Below are 17295 nucleotides of genomic sequence, written 5' to 3' on the forward strand. Positions count from 1 at the left end.
GATCGAAGAAGATGGAGGTGCACAGCCGCCAACCCCGGATTCGGGACAGCACCCACTGACTGACTGATTATGTTACTGTAATTGGAATACCCAGAAGATACCAAAGTGGTCATGGGGAGAACATACAAACTCCTTACAGACAGCGGCAGAATTGAACGCAGGTTGCTGATATTGTAATAGTGCTATGCCAACTGCTACACTAATGTGCTGCCCTTTTTTTCTTGTAGGCATTTACAGGAAAAAATAACAGAATTTTTCAAAAAAATACTGTACATAAACAAAGACTTTCAATCAACCAATGTGTAAATGAAGTAGGTCTGTGTATAATATAAGATCATTGGTCAGCTTATAGTCCCAAGCTGAAAAGAAAGAGAAATCAGAAAATTAACAGGTAAAAATCAAGCTCTGCATGAAAAGTGACTCAAGGAAAATGGATGCTTCAAGTTTACACCTGTGATAATCCAAGAATCTGAGAATATTTTAAATTTGAAGCAACAGATAGCAACTTCTTTGGAAAAGCAAGAATTGATAATGACCAGCACAAGAAAACTAGTTGTTGCTGGAAGTGGGTTTAGGAACTGAAAAAAAGAGACCCTAAAATTTAGTCAAATAACAAAAATGCACAATTCAAAATGCATTTCAAAGACCTTTAATACTGAATTTTTGAAGAAGTTTCATGATGGACGAACTCCGGTTCTTGAAGAGACATTCAACACATACTGAACTGAACTGAAATGAAATTGCTGCCTGGAAATTGCAACTTTGTAGGTCTAATGGGCTCCTTCATTTCTAACAAGATTGCATACAGAATTCCAGTTGCAGAATGGAGGGACAGTCTGCTGAGAGCAACTTAGGTGTGGAAAATTGTGTTTCATTCGTAGAATATTGCTAACAAATATAAAAATAATGTAAGATACGTATGCTATTTAGCACCAGCTGATGTGAAAATCAAGTATTTCTAGGATAAAGGGTTATTCAAATGGAGGATGGCCACATGCAGTTTTGCAAATACATAGCTGTAAAAAAGATGCATAACATGACTCACCATTAATTCACAGAATGTGAATATAACATTATTTAAGGCAAGATAAACTGCTGTGGGTATCATGATGCAGCAATCATCTTTAAAGGAACATGCAGCTCATTAAATCCTTTACATTGTGGTGTTCGGGGGGGGGGGAGGGCGTGGTCGACAGCCTACTCTAGCATTCCTAGTGGCCGGCGCTATTTATTGTTCTTGTTTTCAAATGTTTTCGTGGGATTATGGTGGGATGTTCAAGTTAATTTATTGTTACATTTTAGCTTGGGTTATTCAGCGATTCACATGGTGTGTCACCCTGACTGTAACTGGGGTCTGTAATAATCACTTCCCCTGTCTGTATGTGACTGAGTGGGTTGTCTCCCCGGGTCGTAGCACCCTGTCTGTTTTTGTGTTTGTTGCAATAAAAACAGCTGTCGAGTTAAATGAGCTTTTCTCGTCCGTCATCATGGACCAAATGCTCGCCGCAATATGGTAGTCCTCGGGTTTACATAAAGGTTATGTTCCTAAAAACTGCCTGTAGCCTGGCTGCTCCATAAGTTAGACATGTCCATTTTTTTACAAACACTTGCTGTTATTCTTTAATTTCATTAAATAATCACTATTACAATTTCCTTAATTAAACTGATGGCATATACAGGTATACTGTATCCAGCCATTAATGAATACCAGATAGAAAATGTTTTAAAATGTATGGGAGAATATTCATAAAGTTAGATTCCCATAAGTCTGGGCATCATGACCTGGGGAATCCCTGTATAATGACAACGATAAAAAACCGCTTATAAAGTATTTGTGATGCCTCACTTTGGAATGGAAACAAGCTATTTATTTTAGTCCAGTCACTTCATCAGAGTTCTAGTTGGAATCATCTAATTATTACTGGCACTGTTTGCTGGATGTATCAGGCAGACAGGGCCACAGATAGTCTTTCATGTGCCACCTACTTTATAAGGCAAATGCTCAGTCTCATATTGATTGAAGTGGAGTTGGCCACAGCCGAACACTTGAATGGACTATGATTTTGTCTTTTTAGCAGAATCTTTCTCACTGTTGCTCACACTAAATATGTCACCTATACTTCAAAGGGAGATTAAGTGCTAAGGACTTTTGGAAGTGGGGTCCTTGGAGGCATAAGTACCCTGTCTGAGAGGGGATTGTCCAGCTGCTTTCAATTCTAGCGTGCTACCATTTGTGTTTCTTGTGTTTGGAAAAGACAACAGACAAGAGTTGACCTACAGTGGCCAAGGTTTTGCAACAAACACGATAAATCCTCCTAACTTGCCTAATTTATGAACTAAATACATATGTAATTATTCATTATTATACATATATAATATTCCCACAGTTTAACACAATGTCAACTTTGATCATTTTGCACTAAAATGGATATTTTTTGTTTTAACTGAGCATAATTTATGTGTTTTAATGTTTTTTTCTTGCGAGTGCTGTTTATAAAATGTTATGTGTCTCTTCGGCTGCTGCAATTAAGTTTTTCACTGCACCTGTGCATACATGTACTTGTCCATGTGACAATAAACTTGACTTTAGTGTGTTCACAATTTCTGGATAACTGGAATCTGCCAATCCAGCATCAATCATTACGAGGCCAATTTTCTATAAGTATGGTCTATGGAAATCAACAGCGGAGACAAAATAGATTCCTTTGACTGAAAAGGCATCCTCAGAGCTAGACAGGGTTGAGAAAATAGTCACAAGGATGTTGCTGGGACTGGAGGGCTTGAGTCTTGAGGAGGGGCTGGATGCAGTGTGACAGTTTTCCCTGGATTAAAGGAGGCTGAGATGCTTATAAAGTTACGAGTGGCTTAGATGAGGTGGATGGTCATGGTCTCCTTAACCAGGGTAGAAAAGTCTAAAACTAGTGAACAGGTTGAAGGTGAGAGGGGAGAAGTTTGAAGTGAATTCGAGAGGCAAAACTTTCACACAGAGAGTGAATGGGCCGGTGGGGAGGGTGGGAAACAGGTTTGTTTTGCTGTTGTTGCCTTGTTTTGTTGTTGCTGTTTGTGTTCTTCTGCTGAGCATTGGGGGCGTGCTATATTAAAACCATAATGCACGGCGACACTTGCGGGCTGCCCCCTAGGTGGTGCTGGTTCTTAACACAAACGGTGAGTTTCACTGTTTGATTTGATGCACATGTGATAGGTAAAATGAGAATTTGAATCTGGCGGGTATATGGACCAAGCTGCCAGAGGAAGTGGCAAGGGCAGGCACAATTACAATATTTAAAAGATATTTGGTCAGGTACAAGGATAGGAAAGGTTTCGAGGCATGTGAGACTAATGCAGGCAAATGGGGCCAGCTCAGGAAGCAAAGACAAGCTGGGCCGAAGGGCCTGTTTCTGCGCTGTATAACCCTATCGCTGATGAAAAATGACGGAAAGAAGAGCAGCAATTTTTAATACTTACCCCTCTGCCAGGTGATAGCTGGCCGCGGTGCCCCCAATGTTTCACATGACAGAATGACTGACAGCCCATCAATCACGGTGCTATCTGAAGGCCCCCTGGTAATATTGGGAGGAATACCTGTAACAACCAAACCCACGATTTTTCTCACGTTACTTAATTGAAATAACAGCATTAATTTATTTTCTGACAGCATTAATTTAATTGATGATAAGTTTATAAAATAGATTCCGTGTTGTTGTGTAAGAGCCAATAATAGGAAAAATTAGTTTCTTTTCACATGCCACTGTTTTAAAATGACAATCAATAAATTGCACTTGCTGGAAATCAGAAATATTACCTCTGTTCCTCTTATCCCAAATTACTTACTAACCTGCTGACTCCCTTCAAATGTTGTCATTTTAATCCATTGTTTGGATTGCTAGCTGGGGCATTGGAATATGTCACAGATTAAACCGCAGCAGCGCATGTAACATTGTGATTGATGGAATATTGAGTGTGTGCTCCTTTAGGGATTTAGAATGAGATCAATTTATACATTCTGCAACAAAGTTTAGGTGAAGTTTCCTTAAGTTCTGCCTTTCTGTTAACATAACATCAATATTTACATATAGACTATATCTGAGTTACAAGGCATATCAGAATGGTCCACTTTTTCAATGTCATTATGCAATCCCTGCTGAGTGGTGATGAAATTAAGGTTGCTTCTCTCCCTGAATTCCTTTTCTGACAATCTTCCCACTAATGTTTGTTTCTCTGCTGCCCTCAGTTTGTCTGATTGTCTGCCTGCAGCTGGTCTCCTAGTTCCCAGAGGGCCTTGCTGACATGTATAAGTGAGGACTAACCTTTGGAAACTATTCACAGTAAGTTGTCAAGTGAGTTGATGCCCATGGTTAGACCTTAAGGAAAAACATCCAAACTAAACTGAAAACTGCAATGATAAGGGAAGAAGCAAATCTCAACCTGTTAATGGTTTAGGAGCTTGACCTTGTTGGAATTTCAAGTATGAAGCCACCATTGATAGCACTGCCAATCCCATTGGGAGATGGGCAGTGTGATGAACAGGCCGCATCTGTGGTTAGGAATATTCATGTAGGCCAAGTATATTGAGTAAGGCTTTATACTGCTCTTGGTGCAAGTGGATGTCAATGGAAAAACAAACAATGAAAGTCAGCTTGTTTCTGAATGGGCAAACCATTTGCAAATACCAGTTTTATTTACAAATGAAAAACTCAATCCTTTGAGTTTTCCATTGCTATGGTACTTAGTAGGCTTTATATAGTTCGTTTGAAATCATTTTAAAAACTCATATCTAAGTCATAGTCTGATGTGAATACTAAAACCCTTGTTTTTCACCAGTTGCTGTCAAAATGGCATTGGGAATTGGCAACTGATTTTAGAAATTACCTGGTTTGCTTTATTACTGAAATTCTATTCTGACATTGGGAATTGGGAATTGATTACAGAAATTACCTGGTTTGCTTTACCACTGAAATTCTATTCTGAGTTGGCTGAAAACTAAGAAATAAGAATAAAATCTTAAAATGTTAATAAACCTTTTGTGTTATCTTGGGCAAAGAAGAAACACTTTATAGGGAGTAAATCATTCCTTTGCTTTGAAAGAACAGAGATGAATACATTGATTTTATTGTGATGGGATAAAAAATACAGCAAATCTTGTGATGTAGGAAAAAGGAAAGAAATATACTGGAATTCGTTGGAGCTTTGGGAGGCACACTGAAGAGTCAGTGCCTTGTGCAAGTGCATGTATGTGCTAGTTGCACTTCAGGCCAAATATGTTGGTGCAACTGATTGTTACTTATAAACTTTTGTTTGGAAAGTTTCATATTATATGGGACCAGTATAGAGTCTGGGGTAGGTTGTGGAAGGCAGGGAAAAGAGCATTGGCTTAGTACCTTGATACAAGTCAAGTCAGATCAGCACCTTGGCCAGGAGTTGGGCTTGGTCAGCAGTCCATTTAGTGCTCAAACTGTTGAGAGTTTGACCAAGGTTGGGCTAGTGTGTGGAGCAGGTATATATGTTGGAGATAACTTGGGAGTTGTAGATGATCAGGATGTGACAGTAATAGGTGGGAGGAAGATTTAGTATTAAAGAAAGCAATTAAAGGAACCTACCTGAATAGAGTTTTGAGTCCCAGGCTAGGACCAGCTCCAGTAGCAGCTGACAGAACATGGCTGTTCTGAGAGTACCCAGCAAATTCACCTTTAGGTTATGTGACCTAATTTTCCAGACAAGGCTCAACAGGTATTTCCAGATGTATCTGATGCAGTTGTAGTATCACTGTTGCAAACACTATTTATGACCAGACAGGCCCAACTGAATTTCCAAAGTTGAAGGATTAGAAATGATCATAATCATGATACTCCTCAGAAGTAACTAATTCTCAAATGGGGATCCTGAAAAGACTGTGCAGTAAATACGAAGTTCCAGGTTTTTGTATTTATACAATATAATTCGATTCTGATGCTCCAAAGCATCTCAATGATCAATACTGTAGTGTTTCACGTTAATTATGACTGTAAACACAATGGCCCCACAAAAGCACTGATTGACTGACTTTAATGTTGAGTGACTGAGGAACAAGTGCTGACTGGAATACTGGAAGGGCTCTTGGCTCTTCACCATAAACAGCAATTGTGTCATTTATATCCATTTAAAGGTTTCACTCTAAACAAGGAATTCCTTTCATTCCTTCAGAAATCAGATGCCACAAATTTGCTGAAAATTTGACATAAAAATTACATTTCTAACATTTCTAAGCAGTTCTCTTGTCTTGTGTGAGCATCCCCTTGTTCTATGATATTTATTATTCCTAAAACTACAGCAAGTATAAAGCTCTGTGGCATGCTAAAGAAAAATTAAGATTAGTAGATTAGGCTGGCCCAAATAAACCACAGCTCCTCTATTCATAAATCTTATACACAAACACACAGGGAAGTGAAAATTAAGGGAGGTTGCAGATGAATTTGGAAGATAGTTTACTTACTGGTAACTGCAAGATAAGTGAATGTTTGCACCTCGCCTGCATCGTTTCTAGCAAAGCACTGGAACATGCCAGTGTCATCAGGGATCAGTCCATTGATCTGCAGGCTGCCATTGGACAGCACTCTGTATCTGGGGACAGCTAACCTTGTAATCAGTGTTGCATCTTTGTACCAATTCACCACTGGTGCCGGAACACCTGCAACGACAAACGTAAACTCATAAAATCTTCTGCAAACATGTTGCATAAAGTACTTCTGGAAGAGGTGTTTGGTATGCAAATGAAGCCCTTATATTCACTGTGGCCACTTTTCTATGAACTAAGAGTAAAGAAAGCATATAGAAACATTAACTGCATCAAATCTTTGGCTGAATTAATTCAAATCATAATATGGACAATATTCAAAGATATAAGATTGAACAAGTAATATTCAGTAGCTAGAATCATATTGCTGTCTTTTCTCAGTCTATTTTCTTTTTCAGAAAATACCACTTGGACTGCTTTAGGAAGAGTCCAGGGCTTAATCGTTGAATGCAAATCTGAATTAGCTGTATTTATATTCTCCTAAAGACAAACCACTTTACATTCCCTGCTCCTCCCAGTTACAAATGTTATGGGAATCTCAGTCCATGCTTCGTGGCAATAAAATTTTCAACAGAATCCATTATGGTGCAGCACGTTGTGATTCATCCTTGGGGACTGAAAATGGATTAGAAAGAAAGAAATAAATTGACCCTCAGCCACTGAGAAATGGCTGCAGGAGTGCAGAAAGTTATCCTTCACGAAGATCCTATTCTTCATGACTGTCAACACGATGTTTAATCATGATAGATATCACACTGTAACCCATCTCAGCTCACATCCAATGTCTACGTTGTAGGTAGCAATTGAAAATGGTAACTTCTGCGGATCATTTCCCTAATGTCCCCAAGGAGTTGAGCTTATTCAATCATCCTCGGTGGAAACAAATCAAAACCTGAAAACTTATGGTCTGTATGGATCATTCCTATGTCAAATTGGACATCCATATTTCAACTAAATGGGGAGTTCTTCACGCATTACAAACTGCATTTACTAATCTCAAATGCATTTATTCATAATTTTACTGCAAATTGATGTAGAAACTAACTCTGAAATTTCTGTGATTCTAATTAATGACTGTTATTCATGATTCTCAATCTTTAAATGAAAAATGTTGCCCAGCAACAGTTTTTTGGTTTTCAACAAGGTAGCACATCTCACAAAACAGCTCAATAAAGTCACATAAATCTAGAAATCTAGTGAAATAAATCTAGGGGAAGGAAACATTGGAAATACTCATGGGGAAGGGGAAGGGAAACACAACGGGCCAGGTTATACCAGAGCAGTTTGCCACTTGGAAACTCAGGACTGACACCCACATCCTCCACTTCGGATTTAAGAAGTGGTGAGTGTGGAGGCATCATTCCTTTAATCCAGTTGGCAAACCTAGGGTTGGAGATTGGGAAAATATTGTGATGAGAGTCCTCGACAAGGATGGCTTGGACCCAAATGCTGGAGCATATGAGGCTAGGATCGAGACATTGAATAAAACTAGTTTGAGAACTGAGCACAAAACACCAGATATCTCTGGTTGGGCTGATGATTGAGCATTGAGGTGCTCTTTAAATACTCAATTCTTGGCACCCAAAGCATGATTGCCAACCAGTGGGAAAGTCCTGAACCCTTAAAGGGACTGTGCCAGCTGTCTATACTCAGGGTAGTTAGAGCGTCTAAATCCCAGAAGATGGCGATGTTGGGTGCATCTCATAACAGGACCCCTCCCCTACAGCCAACCCCTGATGGCCCTGGCTGCTCAGAGAGATGGTGATGGTAATTGTGGATGAGAAATGATCTAAGATGTCTCTTTCAGGCAGCCAGCACCTTTCCTCGGGTCCGAATCCCTCCCAGTCCACAAGATATTGCCGAACACCCCAAACAGTTTGTAATACAGAAGTATTCTCACCATGAAGACCTGTCCCCATTCAGTAAACCTGGGTGGCGGCGGGGCTGGTGCTGACAGGTTGTAATTTAGAGATGTGGAAGGTGGTCTTGATCTTTAAGGTCTTGGGGAGTTGCATGGTGTAAGCCACTGGGTTTACTTCCCTCAGGACTTTGAAGGGTCCAATAAATTTTTTGCCAACTTTCTAGACTCCACCCAGAGAGGGAAATCATAATTTCCGGGCCACTAATATCTTCTCTTGATAAACTCGTGGACAGCCAGACCTGTTGCTCAGGCTGCAAAGCAGGCCCCTGTCTTCTCCTTTGGTTCACCTTGGTCTCTACCTTCAGGGTAGAGGCCAGCAAAATCTCTCTTGCCCTAATCCATTTCTGATTGTAGGGTTGGACAAGATCTTCCACTGCAGGAACCCCAACCTCAGCCTCCTGTTCTGGAAAAGAGTGGCGGAGGATAACCAAACTGGCACTCAAATGGCGACATGCTGTAAGGCATTGTGGGAAACAGATGCCACATCAAATGGTCGCACTACTCCTCGGGTCCTTCCGAAGCCAGACATCTTAGGGTTTATCTTGATTGGCTCTGTCTGGCTGCAGGACTGTGGGTGAAACCAGTGGAAAGACTTGCTGTTGCCCCAGTCAGCATACAGAACACCCTCAAGAAATGTGATGTAAATTGTGGACCGCAATTCAAGGCAATGTCCACCGAGAATCCTTGGATGCTGAAGACCTCGTCCAGGACAACTTCAGCCATCTCCACTGCAGGTAGTAGCTTCTCCAAGGCAATGAACTTGCAGGCTTTTTAAAACTGATCAACAATTACCATGATGACAGTCTTCCCTTTGGATGGTGGAAGACCTGTGACAACGTCAATGGAGATGTGCTCCCATGATCTATCCGGAACAGGTAGGGGGTGGAGGAGCCCTTGAGGTCGGGTACAGGGCTCCTTGTTCTGGGTACACATCTCGCACGCCTGCACGTACTGCCAAACTTCATTTGTCATTCCGGGCCACCAAAACCTTCTCTTGATAAACTCGGGAGCCCTGGCAATCCCTGGGTGAGCTGTCACTCTCAATAAATGTCCCCACTGATGCAGCTGAGACTGGACAGAACTTGGGACGAGCAGCCAAGCCGGAGGACCATTCTAAGGAATCTCCCCCTGCCCCTGGGCCTTGCGAACAAGAGTGTTGATTCCCCAATGAATTGGTGCATTGCCCCAACTTGGCTTGGGGCAAAATGGTGGTAGGCTGCCCCTCTCATTTGGGCTCGTCAAACTGACAGGACAAGACATCTGGTTTCTGTTTTTTATGACTCTGGTTGATAGTTCAGAATGAAATTAAAGCAGTCAAAGAACAACTACCACCTGGCCTGCCAGTCTCTTAGCATCCTGAATATAAGGCAGGTCCTTGTGGTCTGTCCGACGACAAAAGGGTTCTTGGCCCTGTCTAGCCAGTGACACCAGTCTTCTAAAGCTAACCTAACTGCAAGAAGCTCCAGATTCCCAAAGTCATAGTTTTTCTCCCCTGGGGTTGGCTGCTTGGAGAAGAATGCACACGGGAACAGTTTACCATCCGAAAGTGGTCATTAGGACAAGATGGTACCCACTCCAATGTCTAAGGCATCTACCTCCACAATGAAAGAAAGGTCTGGTTTAGGAGAAACTAAGATGGCAGATGTCATGAACCGCAGCGTAAGCTCTGCAAAAGCAGCCTCCACTTTGGTAGTCCAGACAAAAGGGCCTGTGGATTTCTTAGTTAGCACCACAGCAGAGCTGCCACTGAGCTTAAGTTCCTGATGAACTTCCGGTAAAAGTTTGCACACCCCAGGAATAGTTGGACTTGTTTGAAACTGTATGGTTGTGGCCAGTCTGACTGCCTGGGTCTTGGTAAGGTCCATCTTGAGACCACCATTGGAGATTATGAAACCCAACAACGAAATGGTTGTCACGTGAAATTCAGACCTCTCCAGCTTGACATAAACTCCACAATCCAGAAGCCTCTTCAAAATATCTCTGATGTGAATGATGTGTTCCTTCATGGACTTAGAGAAGATTTGGACATAATTCAAGTAGACAAAACCATACTTATAGAGAGTATCCTGGAGCACATCATTTATAATGGCCTGAAAGACTGCTGGAGCATTCACAACACCAAAGGGCATAACCAGGTACTCACAGTGCCTTGTTGGTATATTGACTGCAGTTTTTGACTCATCACCCTCCTTTATACAGACCAGGTTGTATGCACTCTGCAGGTCTAGCTTCGTGAATACCCTTGCCCCTTGGAGCATTTCAAAGACCGTATCCGTGAGTGGAAGCGGGTAACAATCCCTGGATGTTGTGCGGTTTAACCCCCTAAAATCAATGAAAGGCCACAGGCTCCCATCTTTCTTTTGTATGAAGAAGCCGGCGCCAGCTGGTGAGGAGGAGGGCCGAATGAAACCTATGGCAAGAGCCTCCTTTATAAACTCCTCCAATGCGCTTCTCTCTGGGCCTGACGCCTGTACAATTGACCCCGTGGAGGGCAAGTACCAGGTAGCAGATCTATAGCACAGTCATAGGGTCGGTGTGGTGGAAGAGTCGAGGCCCTTCCCTTGATGAAGACCTCTTCCAAGTCCTTGTAGATGGAAAGGACTTCAACCAGTTTGGGTATTGCAACATCTTAAGTGGCAGGGGTGATTCGACAGACCTCAGAATCCTTTCCCTAGGTTTACAAAACTCATTTGTAGAAACTGTTGCCAATTCAGAGTCCATATCCTTGTCTGTATCCTCAGGCGACAGCAGCTTTGGCATTACAAATGGTCCTTGCAGCCCTAGGAACAGGCTTCAAGGATCTGCGTATAGGAGTCTTTCCTTTCCTCCAGACCTGGCAGCTGGATTACTTATGCTTAACTGCAAGTATTCCAGACAGCCCGGGCATCCCCTTAGTCTTCTCCTGAACTAGAGATTCCATCTCCCTAATTCCCATGCCGTTCCGACTAGACATTGTCAGGACATGCACAGTCACATTGCCAGGACTAGCTTGTCTGTCCTTGAGGGCAGGACTAGGTCTCCAGAAGGCCTCAGGTTACCTTTCACTGAAGGCCACCTCCTTATTGGTCGTTGGTCTTGGGAGAGTCTGGGGGTTGGAACACCAAACGCAAACATATTCTCTTACAAAGAAAGGACCAAGCAATGATTCTACCCTCCCTCCAGTCCACAGATGGGTTATACTGGGACAGCCAAGTGTACCCAAGGATCAGGGGTATGAGTGGAGAGTCAATGATGTAGAAACTAATATCTGCCACATGATCCTCAACCCTCATCTGCAAGACTACAGTCTGTTGCTGGATCTGCCCGGAACCTAGTGGGCGGTTGTCCAAGATGGTTGCGGGCATGGCCTGGCTCAACTCTCACAGCGGTACGTCCTAAGTCCAGAAAATTACCCATTGCCCCAGAGTCCACAAAAGCCCTCACTTGTCTCAAGTCTTGCTCCAGGAGAACTCCATCTTCAGCACGAAACCAGAATCCATGGGATTGGGAGTAGTGGCTACTACTGTCACTGTCCTCTCAACACTGGATGGTCTTTGTTGTTCTGATGACTGCAGCCTCAGGCATTCTACCCGCTAGTGACCTGTCTCCCCGTAGTAATAGCAGCAGCATTGACTATGACGCCGGGACCTTTCAGTGGTGGAGTATAGTGCAGCTGTTCTGCATGGGTTCAACTGAAAGAGACACCTTGGATCTGGTTCTCACCCACGACTACCATCACCATCTCTCCAAGCAACCAGGGACGTCAGGAGTTGGCCATAGGGGACAGCCAACTTAGAGGTTCCGATCAACCAATTCATTCATCTCGATAATTGTCTGGCAGAGCACAAGTGGGACTACATCAAGAGGCTGAAGAGGGCTAACCTGAGCTCGGCCTCAATGCATCGTAGTTCCAGACCCTGGCCTATGACTGGCCCATACATTCAGGGCTCAATCATACTGTGACAAGAGTCCGTGATGAAGATGGTTTGGACCCAAATGCTGGAATATCCAAGGCTGGGATCAAGACATGGAATAAAACTGGTCGAGAACTGAGCACAAAACAAAACTTTGGTGATATCTCTGGTTGGGTTTACGATTGAGTACCGAGGGTCTGTTCAAGTGCTCTTTAAATACTCAATTCTTGGCACCCAAAACATGATTACCAATTAGCAAGATGGTCATGAATCCTTAAAAGGGCTGCATCAGCTATCCATACTCTGGAGAGTTACAGCATCTGAATTCTGGAAGCTGGCGCGATTGGGTGTGTCTCGTAACAGATATGGAAGCTTCCCATATTTTAACAGTTTTTTATAATCCAATATCAGAGGTATTTAACCAGCATCACAATTGAAAAGTTATTTTAAAAAATAACAGATACCTAAAACATTTAAAAAGTGGAAAACTTGCCTTCTTCTCGTCTCCCTGTGGGTTCTGATCTCACCCACATCAAAATAGTGAGTTCCCCAATGTAATGCTGTGTCCTGTCTGGACTGGAGGCATAAACCGGCACATTCAGCCTTCCAAATCTGTTAATCAGTCCCCGACTACGGCACACACAGAGAAATGGGGAGCTCATGATTGTTTAAAAAGATGAATGCCAATGCTTCTAATCTGACTGACTGACAAAACTCAGAATTACGTGGTTCCTTGTTTTGGGTCAACGACATTTTATCAGATCTGACTGTGGAAATTAGACCTCAAATGTTATTGATGCTTGAACTGCTGTGTATGACTGATTTTGTATCAAATTTCCATCATTTTGCTCTCCTATAAATGTTTGTCCACTTCCAGCATCTGTGGCAGCAGACTTACAAAGAGTAGAGGAATCAGTCAACATAGTCGTATGGCCTTGCCTTACATCATGAACTCTAGACAGTCAACAGGATAAAGACTATTTTTCAAATATAGCGTCACTATACGAATACCTCTCCTACATGTAATCTTCTTCCTAAATAAAAGTAGATTGTCTGCTGACTTTACCTTGCGCCTGACAAGGAATATCCACCACTTTCTCTATTTCGGCTGTGATGTGACGTTCAGGTTCCAGAACCAGCTGTGGGTGTTCTGAAGGAAGAGAAGAACTGAATAACAATCAGCAAAAAAAAAACAACTCTCTGCCCAATGAAAACAATCCAAAATGAAGTGTATGACCCAGTGGAATTGGGTTCCCTTGTAATTTGCTTTGAGATGTGCTGATGAAAGGGTGTGTTGTCATTGGAGAGGGTCCAGAAGAGGTTTGTGAGAATGATGCAGGAATGACACGGTTAACATATGAGGAGTGTTTGATGACTCCAGGCCTGTACTGCTGGAGCTTAGAAGAATGATGGGGGGAATCTCATTGAAGCCTTTCAGATATTAAATGCATAGATGGAGTGGATGTGGAGAGGATGTTTCCTGTCGTGGGGGAATGTGGGACCAGAACGCACAGCCTCAGAATAGAGGGACATTCATTTAGAACGGAGATGTGGAAGAATTCCTTTCGCCAGAGGGTTGTGAATCTATGGAATTCATTGCCACAGATAGCCGTGAAGGCCAAATCATTGGGCATATAAAGCAGAGGTTGATAGGTTCTAGATTAGTAAGGGTATCAAAGGTTATGGGGGAAAGGCAAAAGAATGGGGTTGAGAGGGAAATTGAATCAGCCATGATGGAATGGCGGAGCAGACTCCATGGTATGAGTGACCTAATTCTGTCCCCATGACTTATGGTCTTCCAATCATTCCGAAGCTTTATTTTTCTTCACTGTTTTCCATTATGACATGACTTGTGTTGGTGAAGGGTAGAAAGAAAATATTCTAGCCCCCCCAGCTGAAAAGTCTTCTGCTGTTATTATTAGACTATTTACCGAATAAAATATACATACTATAAAGTGGATGTAGAGGTTTAAAGTATTTCTGAATATAAATACTGTGTGTGTGTGTGTGTGTGTGTGTGTGTGTGTATATATATCACATGAAGAAGTCACTTTTGAAGCTACCTACAAACATAATTAATCATGCTCTTGCCACTATCAACTCACAGTTATGACCTCACTTGTCAAAATGCAATCTCCGCATGCTAACCGTCTGAAACATTAGTTTCCAATCAGCAGCATTTTGGGTTTAACAAGCCATCGGAACCCATCGGATAAAATTAACTGGATTCTAAATTTAATTTGCTCAAGCGATCTGTGCCGCTGATGTATAGTTTCCAAGGAAATATGAATCTAAACAAAAATGTGCATGAATTTATGGCCAGCTGTGATAAAGCAGTGAAATTCAACTAACAACAGATCAGAATTCTTGACAACACATTAAGTTTCTTCATTGCAATAATGCACATCCTTTAATTGGTCATTAAATGAATGAGTTTGATGCAGATTTGAACATAAATGCTCTGCATCAGGGCCTGCAAAATTGTCTTGTCGCCATTCGTAAGTGCACTGTACAGAACCAGACACTCACCCAACACAAACAAGTAGGCCCCTGCGCTGACTGATGGAACACTGCTGCTTCGTAGAACGGCTTCGCATTCATAGTAGCCAGCATCACGCGCTTTCAGGTTGAAAATCGTCAGTTTCCGGTGATGGTCACTAAGTCCACTTCTCAGCGGTACACCATCCTTCTTCCAGCTAATATTTAGCTTAATTAGTGGCCTGAAAAAATACCCCCACAAGAGAGAGAAGTTCCACACACTATTGATTACAGACATTATCAGTATTTTCTTGCAGAAAACCCACTGCAATTAAACATAAATGATTAAACTTCTAGTCAATACTCTTCATTAGTTATCATTCTCAAATTCTGATTTTGTGGTTCATGCTCCTGTTTAGGCATCTGTATGAATGACTTCTTTTCCCATTTGTTAATAAGAATAATTTGAGAGAGAAACTAATGACTACAAGAATTACTGTATTACTTTTGTCTTTGTATATGTGCTTGTTCAAAGGTCTGGCTGTAATTTTTGCACTTATTAAGATAGTACATTTTTAAGTAGAAGGAAAAGAAAAGAATAAGTAATTGTTCTGGCATTATACTTGGTGCCAGTACAAAACCAACACTTGCTGAACTCTGGGAATGTTGGATAACATAGAGGCAATAAGAAAGCAGGAGGAAAACTTGTCTGGAGGGGATAGCGGCTGAGCTGAGAGAAAATTAGTTTTAAGCTAATTAATTAAAGATCTCATTAGCACTTCATCTGTATTACATAGATGCTTCAATGACAAAAAAACTACTGAAGGCTTCACTATACTAAAGGCATCTGAATTCATTTGAGAAGGGTTAGAACAAAATTAATGTAATGTGCATCAAGGTGCAAGAGCCTTGAGAGTGAACAATATGCTCTGCCATTTTGATCCCAAGTGTAAGCCATTTTGTAACAGAAAAGTGTGCGAGAATGCGAAATTTTAATTAGAGCATTCCTTGAAGGCGCCAGTCCACAAAATACTTCAAAAACAATTCAATAGAGATAATAGAATATTTTTGAATCTCCACTCTTTTTAAACCTTATATTTACTATTTTAATATTAGTATTATAATGTAGGTGTATTATTAAAAGAGGAGTCTGCATCTTGCATTTTGCTTTCACTGATAGATGAAAAACGTTGTTGAAGGATGGTGAAATTTGTATTGATGTGCACTGTTCCTGACACTCTTTAATATGTGAACATAGTAGACCAATGAAGTGCAGAAATGACAGGTTATGGAATTAAATAATTTTGCTCTTTGTCCAAAGTGACAGCATAAAACAATTTCATGTCAGGTTTATCAAAGTTTACTTCAGTTAAATGCTTTCCCTTTACCAGCATCCTCTCAGGAGAACATTGTCTAACATGACCTTTCCATTTAATATTCTTACTAGTCTCTGATCAGCACAGAGTAGTGCAACATCATCCGAAACACTTATGCTGTGAGCTTCTGTTGACTGTGAGCTGAACACAGACGTGTATAGTTATTTTTCTTTCATGCTCAATGGAATGGCTTGTTCAGTGCCTGTGTAGGGCAAATACTTGCGCTGCACCCACACTAAGTTTTCAGCACAATTTAACCAGTTGTTGGAAAATTAGTAATTCTGGATTAGTAGCAAGATCATTCAGAAGACCTGATCTCCTGTTTTGGATGTTGGCGATTGGCTGAATGGTAACTATTCATTCTTCCAGAATAATTGAATTGGACTTCACGTGTCTGTTATACTAACTTTTAGTTTTCTTTTATGACCAGAGATAAATAAAAAAAAGGAACATGGACATTTTAAACCTGGTGCAGATGAAAATGTGCAAACATTTTGTTTGTGTGTACACTGTGAGCAGATGAACGAGATAGGGTTAATACAAGCAGAACAGAACCAGAGGGGACGAAAATTATTGAGTTTTTAGAAATTTCGACAATGTGAGGAGAAGGAACAGAAGTATCACACAGACAGATGTTGTAACAGTGAGGTTTTATAATACAGGTTCTCCCCAGGTTATGAATGCCTGACTTATATGCACGCCATACATATGGCTGAGCATTTGGGGAACCAGTCCGGCCGATGGGAATGGATTTCCTAGTGTCATCTTGTGTCTGGTAGGAATGGGGCATTTTTATGTGCTTTCTCTTCAATGCTCCCTGTAATTATTTTTACAGCTGCAGGGATCAGCCAATGCTCTGAGCGGGAACTTTTTACAGGACCTGAAGATTGCGTGGCACTTTAAATCTATATTTTTTTGTAATATGTACAATTTGAATATTTAGAATGAAAGTTTGAAAAGGATATATTCTTTTGATTTTATTTATTAATTGACAGGTATAATGAAATACAGTACAACAAGAAAAATCTTTAACATTTCATAAACTTTTTCACATCTGTCTTTATTCCAGCTGCGTGG

At 41.3% G+C, this 17295-nt stretch overlaps 1 protein-coding gene across 1 annotated transcript in view; it reads right to left on the reverse strand.

Annotated features, from left to right (window-relative positions):
* Positions 1 to 17295, reverse strand: part of LOC134360278 (protein sidekick-2-like) — a 983228-nt gene that overhangs the window by 305463 nt on the left and 660470 nt on the right. The window contains exons 7-10 of the mRNA XM_063074455.1: positions 14894 to 15084; positions 13431 to 13514; positions 6470 to 6664; positions 3466 to 3582 (exon numbers count right to left, since the gene is read on the reverse strand). Coding sequence (XP_062930525.1) covers positions 3466 to 3582; positions 6470 to 6664; positions 13431 to 13514; positions 14894 to 15084 — 587 coding nt within the window. The remainder of the gene's footprint in view (positions 1 to 3465; positions 3583 to 6469; positions 6665 to 13430; positions 13515 to 14893; positions 15085 to 17295) is intronic.

This window comes from Mobula hypostoma, chromosome 22, assembly GCF_963921235.1.
Source record: "Mobula hypostoma chromosome 22, sMobHyp1.1, whole genome shotgun sequence".
NCBI lineage: Eukaryota > Metazoa > Chordata > Chondrichthyes > Myliobatiformes > Myliobatidae > Mobula > Mobula hypostoma.